Source organism: Yarrowia lipolytica, chromosome 1F (assembly GCF_001761485.1).
Source record: "Yarrowia lipolytica chromosome 1F, complete sequence".
In the NCBI taxonomy this organism is placed as follows: Eukaryota; Fungi; Ascomycota; class Dipodascomycetes; order Dipodascales; genus Yarrowia; species Yarrowia lipolytica.
Genome location: NC_090775.1, coordinates 2,637,965 through 2,650,367, shown reverse-complemented (window position 1 = coordinate 2,650,367; position 12,403 = coordinate 2,637,965). Strand labels below are relative to the sequence as shown.

General features: G+C 49.2%; 3 protein-coding genes across 3 annotated transcripts; 2 read left to right on the top strand and 1 right to left on the bottom strand.

Annotated features, from left to right (window-relative positions):
• Positions 1-2,710: 2,710 nt before the first annotated feature.
• On the top strand, positions 2,711-3,067 carry YALI1_F26474g (uncharacterized protein; the record flags this gene model as incomplete). The annotated part of the gene is made up of 2 exons (XM_068283446.1): positions 2,711-2,855; positions 2,919-3,067. The coding sequence occupies 2 exons, from the start codon at positions 2,711-2,713 to the stop codon at positions 3,065-3,067; spliced, it is 294 nt and encodes a 97-aa protein (XP_068139547.1).
• A 2,660-nt stretch (positions 3,068-5,727) lies between these two features.
• Positions 5,728-7,587, bottom strand: YALI1_F26427g (uncharacterized protein; the record flags this gene model as incomplete). The annotated part of the gene is made up of 1 exon (XM_505640.3): positions 5,728-7,587. One exon carries the CDS (start codon positions 7,585-7,587, stop codon positions 5,728-5,730), a length of 1,860 nt encoding a protein of 619 aa, XP_505640.3.
• Positions 7,588-10,459: 2,872 nt separating this feature from the next.
• YALI1_F26399g (uncharacterized protein) lies at positions 10,460-12,403 on the top strand (the record flags this gene model as incomplete). Its single annotated transcript, XM_505639.2, has 1 exon — positions 10,460-12,403. One exon carries the CDS (start codon positions 10,460-10,462, stop codon positions 12,401-12,403), a length of 1,944 nt encoding a protein of 647 aa, XP_505639.2.

The following is a 12,403-nucleotide window of genomic DNA, read 5'->3' as shown; positions in this document are numbered from 1 at the left end:
CGCAGAAGAAGGAAAAAAGGCTTTTAAAAACGCCTATATTACTGCAACCCGCCCCTCTCAGAAAAGATGTCGTCAAGTATAGGATGATACCGACGGCTTTGGGGGGTTTTAAAATATTGACTGTGTTCGCCTTGGTGAGGGGATTTGATTTAACCAATTATTTTCGTCATTTCTCCACTATCCAAGCCCCTGCCCTCACAGCAATCTCTCATCTACCTTTGATCTGCAGAACTTTCATCGTCCACTTTAACTCGGTGCGGGGAAGAGGCGTGCGCCTGGTACAGCATGGGAGAGATAATGACGTAGAGGCAGGTCATGTATTGGAGAAAATAGGGGTTGCTGGAGACACAAGTCCGAAGAACTAGGGCTAGACGGCAGACTTGAATTACAGAACGCCTTTTAACTTCTAAAAATCAATTTACGCACGTCTGATCGCCAGCAGCAGACAGTAATGAGCTACAGCGGAGCAACTGTTATACCCAATCGAAAATCGAATATATAAGATATAAATATGACGAGGTAGATTTGTAAGGACCTTTGAAGATGCTACGGAGAAAGATCGTGTAGCTGAATAAGTGGAGTTAACTGTACCAGTCCTCAGTGAGATAAATAACCCCGCGATTATCTTTAGAAACATCTTATGAACCACTGGCATAAGTACAAATTAATGTCTCATACAAGTGCGGTACGAGTACAATATAAGTATTCGTACCTGTATCGTATGTACAGTTCAATCCGACTCCATGTATCTTCTCATTCCCCGTTATTGCAACTCAATTGAAATTGAAATTACAAGTAACCGCACTGTACCGGTAAGAACCCCGTCGTCTCGTACCATCTTCGGCTTATCGGCTTGCTCGGGATGTATCTCAAACCTACATTCTCGAGTGTCTCATGTCCACCTATTTCATGTCTTGTCTGTTTCTGTCTAAAGAGAGGAATGTACACCCGTGGACTGTATAGTGAGACCCCATGGTGAGACCTGGATTATTAGGCTACTTACCTGGTACAAGTACGGGTAGTTGGGAGCCTTGTAACTGCATTGGTTCGTACAGTAAATGGCTTCTATGATCAGCGTCTTCAAACACTTTCAACGCATATTTCACATATCTGCGCTTGGAGATCTGCAGCTCCACGGAGCGAACCCCGCAAACAACTTGAGACATTACCTGTTTCAGCTACTTGTATTTGGGAGTGACTGGACATCATTTAGACTGCTCTTGTAACAGACGTGCTTCTGATGTCTTTTTTACGTCCAGTCTCGTTTAGTCCAGGTTATTTCCATTTTCCCTGATTATTCAGAATATATTGAGTTGAAATCGCCCTAAAATTAAATTATATTCAGAGGCTATACGTCAAGTCATGGATGGTCCCAAACAAGCTTAGCCTAACAGAATTATGTGGAATGAGAGTGCCGTACACACCATTCAATAGAGGGTGGGTTGGAGCAGGCTCTTCATTGGTGTGTGTCTCATAGCACCATTGGCATACAGCTCCGTTCCCACGTGTAGAACAAGAATATCCGCGATTCTGGAGACCCTTGTGTTGGGCCGGGTAACCATAATTATGCCTATATGCGTATATGCATGGTTTCTCGTAAAAGTATCGTAGCCACCTCGCAGTTCGATTCCTCGATGAGATTCTGACCTTGATACACAGATGTGAAGAATGACAAACATACCCGTGAATTTTGATACTCCTTGTCTCTTGAAGAGCCCCCCCCTTTCGATCCTCACAACAATCCAATCTTCAAGTACTTGTACTTGTACGAGTATGTAATCCCTATTACTCTACACTGTACAGCAGCTAAATGGACATGACATGGCTGTCAGCCACAACAACCACCACAGTGGTGGGAAGCTACTGTATCCTGTGCATAACGGCGTCTACTGCTTAGACCGAGAGCGTGGAACGGAGTCCGCTTGACATATGGCAGTTTTGTATGACCTCATCAAACCCTCACAATCCTCCACCTTGACTGCCCTCCCACCCAGTATGGTCATCGGACATGGTGGGCCAACCGCGTTTTGGTTGTCTTCACCTGACTGTCACGTATGTATTGCACACTGTAGCATGGCATTTCACTGATGGGTGGCTAGTGTCTACAAGTAGCGTGCTGCTAGCTCAACGTTGCTGGATCTTCGGTTGGCTCAGGATTGGGGTGCGGTTTTCCGGGCTGCGGTTGGTCTCTCAGTCGGACCATAACACGTGGAGATCAGGAAATGTCAACGATTTGGTCGCCGGGTTTGCCACACCTTCCAGGCAAGAATAACCGCTTGACAAAAAAAACAAAACAAAGACGTTTGTCTGGACACTAGTGTGCCAATTCGACTAATTATACATGCAGGAGTGTCTACAACGAGCTCAAACACAGATAACCAAGACGAGAGGACAGCAGGACAAGCAAAGGGCCGTCTTGTTCTTGTTCCTGCACATATCTCTTGTCTCTCTAGGTATCACACTAGCAGTCGTACGCACGCTTCTGTCTTCCTCAGTCAACCACATCTGGCTAACCCCTCTCGTTAGCTCGCCCTTGTTATGTTATCTATTACTACGGAACCATGACAGTCCCTTGCGTCGTCGGTTGACGGAACCTTTGGTTTCGCCCAAAAAAGGAAACAGCCAATCGGTGAATTTGACGTCGACGGTTGCATCTTGTCACTTTTGACGTCGCAGCACAGATTGACGGAACGTTAACTAGACATAGCGAATGACGTATGGCAGTGTGACGTTTTATACCCAAGCCACAGCAGAGAGCAAGCCGTTAAAAAAAAAAGCCCGACTTGTCCGCACTACAAGGCGCGTGTCTTCACCTGGGTTGCTTCTTGTTTGCCGAACACCCCCTTGTGTGCTTCGTGCCACCTGAAATCGCTACAAGTACTGAAACAAACAAGCCTACTTGTAGTGTTGCTCTTGAGCTGTCAATGATCAAGGACAGTTTGTGCGACTAGAATATACACTATCTACACTCTACAACACACTAGTCCTTGTCTCTTCCTCTCTTTGTTATTATATCCCCGTCATCCGCCTCTTGTCTGTAGATGTTTTGCATCATTTCAAAGCATGAGCAAGACGTCTGACGGCTGTCAGCCTCAATTGGACTCATCTAGACTTTCGGAATGGATCCGAAAAGTCATATGATGATATCTCGCCACTACTGGTGCAGTTTGGAGGTTGGGAATGCAGTAGTCAGGGTCTAGAAGTTATCAACCGTTTTTAGCAACTGCTGAAGCAGCCCTTTCGGCAACCAACAAACAGCAAGATAAAGAAGAAAATGTGGGGAATATTATTGACCCACGAATCGGAATAATGTGGAGATAACATTCATGTCGTACTTTTGGGTCTTCATTCGGAACTCTTAGACAAAGCCCGCTCTTATGGAATAGGGATGCATAGCATAAACACTCTTGTTTGGTCTTGTTGGAGGTTTATTCATTCTGCCGTGGACTGTGGGGATCATGCCGACTAACTAATGGTTCTAAGATACCCCATGAAGTTATATTTCCAAGTCACCGGCCTATTATCACGTGATACCAGGCTAACCCGCTCTCCTCCCCCTAACCCATAGTGTGTGGGGATAACAAGAGAAGCACTAAGTGAGCAAACAACTAATATTGACAATGCAAGATTAGCCAATGGGTAATGAGTAAACTGGACTAGTTTATGAGCCCGTGATTCTTTTGATTCGTTCTTTGTGGTTTTTTATTATCGTGTGTGAGACTATGATATCATATGACTCCTCATAGCTGGCTGATCTATACAGTGTCGGTACCAGTTACTCCGCAAGAAGCCTCTCCAGTTAATCATACTGTAGTATAGATTGGTGTCTGGCTTCCCACCAAGTCCAAAAAGAAGCCATTAAGATAGCTGTCGCACACTCTGACATATAGTGGGCAACTTTAGCCACCGTTGAACAATTATAGCAGGCGTGAAATGGATAATAATGAGCCAGACTAGCACGGGCGGGGAAGCGACTTGTGCAAACATTTCTTCTCTGGAAGGGATAGTTGGAATATTATTCTCCTTTCCTTCTCTTATGGGGGGAGAGACGAACCTCACAACTATTAGTGGAATTACCACGACGGCAATAATGAACACATAATATCGTCTCTGTTCAAGAGGATTCAGAAAGAGTTGGTGGCCTCAAGAGTCGCCAGACCGCAACCACTACTAATGCCCTTATGCCTACTACCGGTACCAAGCTCTTACATCTATAACACGATGAATACACCACGCCAAGGGGATGGTGTGCGTACTATCAGTAGTCCTGTTCCTGAACACCTTAGGAGTGAGGAGCAGATGGAGTTAACGGAGAAGCTGTGGGCGAGCAGGATCCACTTGCCTGGGAGAAATATAAGTCCGATCTATACATGTTCGGCATATACAAAGGTTCAAGAACAAGCACCAGAGCCACCCAGAGACCCCACACAAGGACCCCACCTATTCACGTGACGTTAATACTTGGCCATAGCGACTTTCGCTATATATGCATCGTCTAAAAACGTGTTCTAGACTCGGGTTTAGAAACCAGTCTAAATTAGCCAGTCTACCACTAGCCTGCTAACCAAGCTACAGTACCGTGTCTAATATAATTCTCACCCCACCAACCGAGCTAACCGAGACAAGCAGATTCACTTTTTTTGCATATCTAGAGCTTGCGATAACGCCAGAACTAATATCCACATTGGACCAGGTCTACCAGTAGTTAGTACTGTTCCTAAGATGGTGGGATGTAGCTACAACATGGTAATGTCGGCTAATTTACACAAACGAGATACAGAGACATGTATCGTATGTACTGTAGGAAGCGATCCGAGATGGAGCTGTTGAGTGGAAACAAAGAGTGACGCGAGTGTCGAAAGCGGGTTTGCCATGTCGGGTTGTGACAAAAAGGTCGGTCCCCAACGTTACCCCTCTCCAACAGAAAAATGCATCAATGCTGTGTGTGTCGTGTGCTTTTAGAAGAGACAGCGAGAGGAATTGAGATTAGGACTATATCATGGAGAGAAGCAATACAAGTATGTACAGAAAACAAACAATTGACACAAATTGACAAATTGAGACCAATTGAGGCCAATTGACACAAATCAACCCATGATCCTCTGACGTCATCCACAATCGCTCGTCTATCAAACCACGTCCTTCTTCTGAAGCATGTAATGTCGATGCGTGTTTGTTAGACTAAAAATAGAATACAGTAGTTTCTTGGTTAAGCTTCCATATAGAGTTGCTTGACCTCGGCCTTTGATTCGCCATGAACATCATATATGCGCTCTGGAATTGGCAGAAATCTTGTACATACAAGGAGTGCTAGCTTGTGAGAGCAAATTTACGACCTTTGGGCGTTGTAGCTTTGTGTGTCGCGGAGTTGTGTTGCACGCACAAACATGTCAGACAAAGTTCGTCGTATAGAAACCTACTTGCTCGTACTATTTTCGTGTAAAACACTCGCCAAACGTAACGTCATACAAATAAATAATATTACTCTACGTACTGTTCTGTACGGACTCACGGTCATTCATGACCCTCGTGGCCCTTGGCCTGTCCTACATTTAGGACGGACTCATCTCGTACAGAGGAGAAAAGCAGGGACTAAGATATCGACAAGAGGCAAGCGGCAATATAAAGTCCAAACGCTCTCGGACATTCTTAGTGTGCTCATAATAAGTTGTTGCTTGATAATGTGGAGGGAGGCCATGACACAAGGTTGCTTCCTCCATAAACCGTTTAGCACCAGTAGTTGCCCCATCGCACGTACCAGGGTCGGGTAGCCATCTCGATTTTCTCGGCCTCCAGCTGTCGCTGCAAGGCGTCGTAGTCGAACTCCCGTCGGCCCACGTCGAGGTTGATGTCCGCGAGCTTCCAGATCTTAGTTCGCTTCCAGATCTTGTAAACAAAGTAGAAAACGAGAATGACAGGCACACACAGATAGGCCTGGAAGAAGACCCGGGGAGTAGGGTCGGCTCCTCCAACGGGGAAGAGAGCCACCCAGAACTGGAAGGCCAGAATGACAATGCAGAAAACAAAGGAGTAGATGGAGCCCCAGATGCCGACTCGCGACTTGAAGGTGACTTCTCGCTTGAGCTCTCGGCCCTGCTTCTTGATGGCCAGTCGCCATCGGATATGGCACAGGTTGACGGAGCCCCAGGTGAAGGTTCCAGACAGACCTGCGACCGACAGAAGCCAGAAGAAGACCTCGTTCTCAACCTCCTTGGGGGCGGCACAGACAAAGGCCAACAGACCAAAGATGGAGCAGGCAATGATACCCACAAGAGGTCGGCCGGTTCGATCAATGTAGCCAAAGATCTTGGGGGCCATTCCCTGGGCAGCCAGAGCAGCCACGGTTCGAGAGCAGCCGTAGATAGCGGAGTTTCCGACAGACAAAACGGCGACCATGATGACCACGTTCATGACGGAGGGCAGTCCCTTGACACCAGCGTTCTTGATAGCAATGACAAAGGGAGAGGCAGAGCCCAGAACAGAGCCCTGAGCAAGCAGCTCGGGAGAATTGTAGGGCACAATAAGGCCGATGAAAAGCAAAGACAGGAAGTAGAAGATGAAACATCGCCAGAAGACCTGCTTGGTGGCAGAGGGGATGGCTCGTCGGGGGTTCTCAGTCTCGGCAGCAGCTAGACCGACCAGCTCAGTTCCTCCAAACGCGAAGGCTGCATTGATGAAGGTGGCAGCCACACCCTTGAAGCTGTTTGCAAAGGCACCGGGGTCGTGGAAGTGCTTACCTCCAATATATCCGTTTCCAGGGACTCCTCCGCAGACGAGAATGAGAGAGAACAGAATGAATCCGACCACGGCTACAACCTTGATGATGGAGAAAATGAACTCGGCCTCTCCGTAGCCCTTGGCGCCAAAGAAGTTGATGGACACAATCGCCACATAGAAGATGGCAACCCAGGCTGCAGGCGAGATGTTGGAATTGTTAAATTCACGCCACAGGTCGACGGTAATAGACGCGGCGACTAGTTCGAGAGGGAAAGTGATAAACCAGTTGAGAGTGTAGTTCCAGCCCATGGCAAAACCCCAGGCAGGGTCAATAAAGTTGGACGAAAAGGTAGCAAAGGCTCCTGAGACAGGGAACGCGACAGCAAGCTCTCCGAGAGAGTTGATTGTGCAGAAGAGAAGAGAACCGACAAGAGTGTATGCAATGAGCAGGGCGGCGGGTCCACCCTGGGCCAGAGCTCCTCCCGATCCCACAAACAAACCGGTTCCAATGGAACCTCCAATGGCAATCATCTTGACGTGTCTGTCCTTGAGGGACCGCTGCAGGGGCGAGTTAGCGGCCTTGAGCTGCGAGATTTCGAGCTCGGTCATGCCCTCGGTGTCGACATCGTGGAGGTCGGCCTCCTTGAAGGAATCGACAAAGTTACGCCACTTGGAGGTGGTCTTGATCTCGCCAATGCCGCTGCTGACAGAGTCATTGGGCGACAGCGAATGCGTTTTTTCTTCGGTCATGGTGCAAACGTGTTGTTTTCCATGCACCTGGCACGCTCTCGACATATATACCAGAGGCTCAGCAAAGTTTTCCAGGGCATCTTGTCTCATGGTTTCGGCGTTAGCGTTCAGAAGGTGCATAAACCACGTCTATGGCTGCGCTCTAAAACCCGTGTTTCCCATACTCTGGGGTTCGGGACAGTTGGCCAGCCTATTTTCGGGCCCGCCGATTCCGAACAGCCAACTTCCCCTCACATTATGGCACTTGTTGAGGAGCTATGTCCTCCGGCGCAGGCTTTGTTTGACTCGCGTGCATCGAGGTGGTTAAGGTTGAAAAAGCGTTTGGAGTTTAAAAGGTGCAAGAAGAAAAACCTGTAATAGCAAATGTCAGCGACAAGGTCAGGTCCCGAAGAACCCTGTGCTGTCTTCAGTGGCGACGGACCCAAAGTGCCCACGTAGACCCCTACACGGTGCAGCAGCTCTACTGCGAGAGGTGGAGTGCGTTAGCATAGACTAGTATCACCTTTTTAGTGTCTTTTATGCCCTCCGACAAGCCTCCATCTCTGTTATCTTGCCTCCCAACCACCCTTTGCGTTTGGGCCAACAAGTGATGCTGGATCCACAACCCCACCAGCCCAAATTAACGTACAGCACAGCAGACATGTGCGCCTGCTCTTTCCGTAGTGGAATGATTGAGAGAGAGGGGTTGCCAAAAGTCCCTGAAAAGGGATTTTGGCCGGGAAATGGGCGTAGCGGCGTGCTATCAGCTTCCCCACTTATTGGAGACTAAAACACGCGTCATTGGATTGACACTGCACTACTGTGCTTACTTGTGGGGATGGTCCATTGGGCTAGGGCTAATCACGTGAGAACATTGGTGGGTGCGAGACCCTTGTACTCGATATATTGCTGATACTACTTCTTGTAGTAACACGTTGCCACGCTAATTAGTCATTGATAATATGGACCTGGCCTGGCCAGCGGCTTTTACTGCCTCGGGATACCTCTAGCCAGCATGTTTTCGCAGTATTTCGCAGCATTTCGCAGCATTTCGCATCCTATCGGTGAGCTGACTGAATGAATGCAGCTTTCTTGGCGGTAAAATTTGCAGCATAAAAGTGACCATAAAAGATGCTTATTGTATGGTCAGAGATAGCACGAGGGTATATACAGACGCAGTCATGTGGTAGAGACGGAGATTCTCCTGCGATTGCAAATCGGACTTGTGCGCGGTCTGACAGGCCCGATATTTTAGGACGTTCACCGGCATAATCACTGTAGTCGTGCGTAAATCTGGACCTGGAATTCTAAGGCAACACGCAACCTATTTTTGACCTTCTGAAACCTTCGGAAGAAATCGGATCTTCGGAACAGCTTATAGATCCGATGGGAGAGAGAGGTCACCGGGTTGCAGTTGGGTGCAGAGATATGAATTTCATGTATGAGTCGATGGTATTAGTAAGCCGGTGCGTGCGTGTGTGTGAGTGTGTGTGCCCTGTCTGTTGTGATATGATGTCATACTTCCATGGGTCTGGCATGTACACACACGGCGGCACACGTTAATCCAAATACACATAAACAAGGTGTAATTTTGAGTATCGTACAATAGCCCTTTGGTGCCCCTTCAAATGGCTTTGGTCAAGTTTTAACCAAAATAGCCACCTGGAGCTTGATTTAATCCATGCCTGGGTTACGTCATTGAGGATGTGTAGACGTGAATGTGCGCTAGTCTGGGTGGTATGTACTCAACTGTGGCTACGGCACAAAATACGAGTACCAGGGCGGGCAAGGCTCTCTACCAACTGTGGCTAATTTCACCCATCGACTTCTGTCCCAAACGCCTCAATAACCTGGAAATTATTATCCGTATGCCTCTCTGCATTCCAGCAACATCCAATACAGAAAGAGCATGCGAAATTCAGCTCTTCCCTGACACTGGTTCTGTTGACTGTGGGGAAATGCTGCTACCGCACTGTACTTGGATGCTCTTTCCGCTCTCTCTACAACTAATTTGGACAAAACTGTGGACGACGGCCGTGACTGATGATGACATGCCAAGTGCGACTAGTTGTAGCCACTACCACTACTTGTAGCTACTCATAGGTACTTGTGCGCAAGTCTGGTTTTGTCGCTGAGTTTTAAAGCAGCTCACAAAAGTGCTGTGGTGGACACAGACGCCCGGAGACTATATAACCGGGCGTCCAGTCCGGTGCTAGCCTCTCCCCACCTATACCTATACATAGCGACCCCACATCGCGTGGGACCTACAATAGGAGGTGAACGCCAAGAAGGTTCAAGGGAGGAGCTGAGGCATTTGGGGGTTTCGCATTTTGACAACCGATTATAGTTAGACAAAACGGCAAAAGTGAGCCCCCCCCCCCGCTGTCGCAATCTGATTGTGATTAATAGCTATGGCTGGCGCCGACATGTTAGAATCGCATCCATAGCAATATCACGTGTGTCATAGAAGACCAGGAAATGTTGCGCAGTCCAAAGCGTGCGCGTCAGTTTTGCCGTCTTTGGGACCGCACATATGGTCTCCTCATTTGGGCGCCTTTTCTCTCTTTTCTAACTATTTCTCTGTCTCATCCGCAACTATGGCATTTCGTTGCATTAGCCCTAGTCACAACGGATTCCGAGGTCTTTTCGGAAAAATGCAGGTGGTGCATAATCCGGGAAATGTGATCAGATAAACTCGTGCACGATCGGGGTCTGCTAGACGGTCACAGGTAGCTCGAAACCTGGACTGGAGGGTCTGTGACCGCCAAAATGAACCCATTATCGCCCTCTCTTTATTGTATCTGTGGGCACAGCTCCTTCCAACACTTGGCACACTCTGCAATTTAACTCTCACGTCTGCAGATGAGCAGCACTCTTCTGTGAAGGCTTGAAAGAGCCCAAAAATGCTATATTTTAAAATCAAAGGTAGCTGGCCTCCTGGTAGCTTTAGTTGTGCCATTTGTCAGGTCTCCCGCACATTCGTTCGACATACTGACCTCCAACGACACCCACAATGTTGCGACTGAGCTGGCCCAAATGGACATACGGCCCATCACCTCCCGTCAACCCAAACGTTACCCTGTGGTGCAAATCCGCTCAGCTCTGGCCTCTACGATTGCGCGACGGACCCAAATTACAGCGCAATGAACAGCGCAGAACCATTTGGTCGGCCGCCATGGTCGCCTTTGTCGCCCTCTGGTGGCTCATTGCGTTATCTCTCTTCTCACAGTCTTTTTGGCGGGTTCCAGAAGACACCAGCTTGTCGGGGTGTGCGGAAAACTGGCACGTGTGGAAGCCCGACTGTGGAGTCAACGCCACGGGCTGTCTACCGCCGTTCGAGCCGCTGCCAGACGGGACGAGAAGAGAAATGCGTCTCAAGTGCCCCGTGGGATGCGTCAGGGGCTCCTGGAAATGGGGAGAAACCCTGGTGGGCATGCAATCGGTGCAATACCGCCCCTACGTGATCGGAGGCGGCCTCGAAAAAGAAACCGACGTGCAGGAAGACGAGCAGGAGGACTACGAAGAGAGCGATCTGCACGTGGGCGGATTCTTCAAACGACAGACGAAGGAGGAGGAAGCTACCAACAGATACTACCGGGCCGACTCAAGCCCCTGCGCAGCGGCTCTGCATGCGGGACTCGTATCACCATACACGGGGGGAACGTTTCGACTTCGTTTCGAGGGCCCTAGAGACTCTTTCATGGGCTCGAAGGGGGCCTACACCATTGACAGTATAGACTTTGATGCGCCGTTCCCCGCTTCCTTCTCCGTGCACGAGGATCACGTGAGCGGAGGTAAAGACAACCGCATTTCCATTGTGGCCTTTTGTGTGATCATGTCCTTCATTTTCGGCTACTTTTGTGTCAATGTCGCTGGCTTCTACTGGGTGCAGTTCCTTGTATCCTTCTGGGTTCTGGTCATGGTTGCCGACCCCATTGTCGACTTTTCTCGAGGGGCAGGCCCCACCAGCCTCGCAGTCCGCGAGTTCTGGCTGAGTATGGCTGTGGAGCGACTTCTGCCTGCTGTGCTCGGAGGATACATTATTTATAGAGCTGCCGTCAAGAACATGATTGGAACCGACGAGAACCCCGCTCGAACTCCAGGAGGAGACGATGGCTACGCTAACGTGGAGTCTGTTAGCTCCGGTCATGTTGATGGAGGAGACGAAGACGAAGTCGACGAGAATGACGACTCGGATCTGGAGAATGGTGACTCGTTGTTCAAGACCTTCGAGAAAGTGCCCCGATCGCTGGGAACACCCTCCCTCTCACGATTGCTGCTCTGGAACTCTGGATTGTGGTGTGGAGTGCTTGAGAACTACACCTTCGCCAATCTTCCCGTGGATAGACTGATGGTGAGCGATCTAAACGCACGGCCCGAGGGCTGGATTGTGGTCATTGTGTTTGTGATCATCATTATAGCTGCTATCGCCTCGCAAACCTACCTCATTTGGCGAGCTGGGCTATTCCAGCGCTATATTGTGGTCTACATCTCTCTAGTGCTTCTGTTGGTGGGGTTGGGTCTGGTAGGCGCCCTGAACAACTTGGAGCTGCGGATCCACCATTACATCATCGGCTTGGTACTGGTTACGGGAGCATCTACATACACCCATCTCGGTTTGCTCTACCAGGGCCTCTTGGTAGGTCTATACGTGAACGGAGTGGGTCGCTGGGGCTTTGATTCGACCCTAGAATCCCCCTCGGCGCTAGCTCGGGGCTCAGTAGTCAACCAGGACATTGAACTAATGCTGGTGGATAGTGAGCTGACTTGGGGCCCCCCACCTGGGCCTGGAATCTACACGCCTTCGCTGATGGTAGATGACGTCGTGGTGCTTTCGGCCTCAGGCATGGACGAAGGAGTGGACGTTGATTACATTCAATCGGTAGTGGGCCGACGTCCGACGTTTATCCGAGCCGGCTACGTCGATGGAGGATACTCTCTGCCGCTGGTCTTGTAA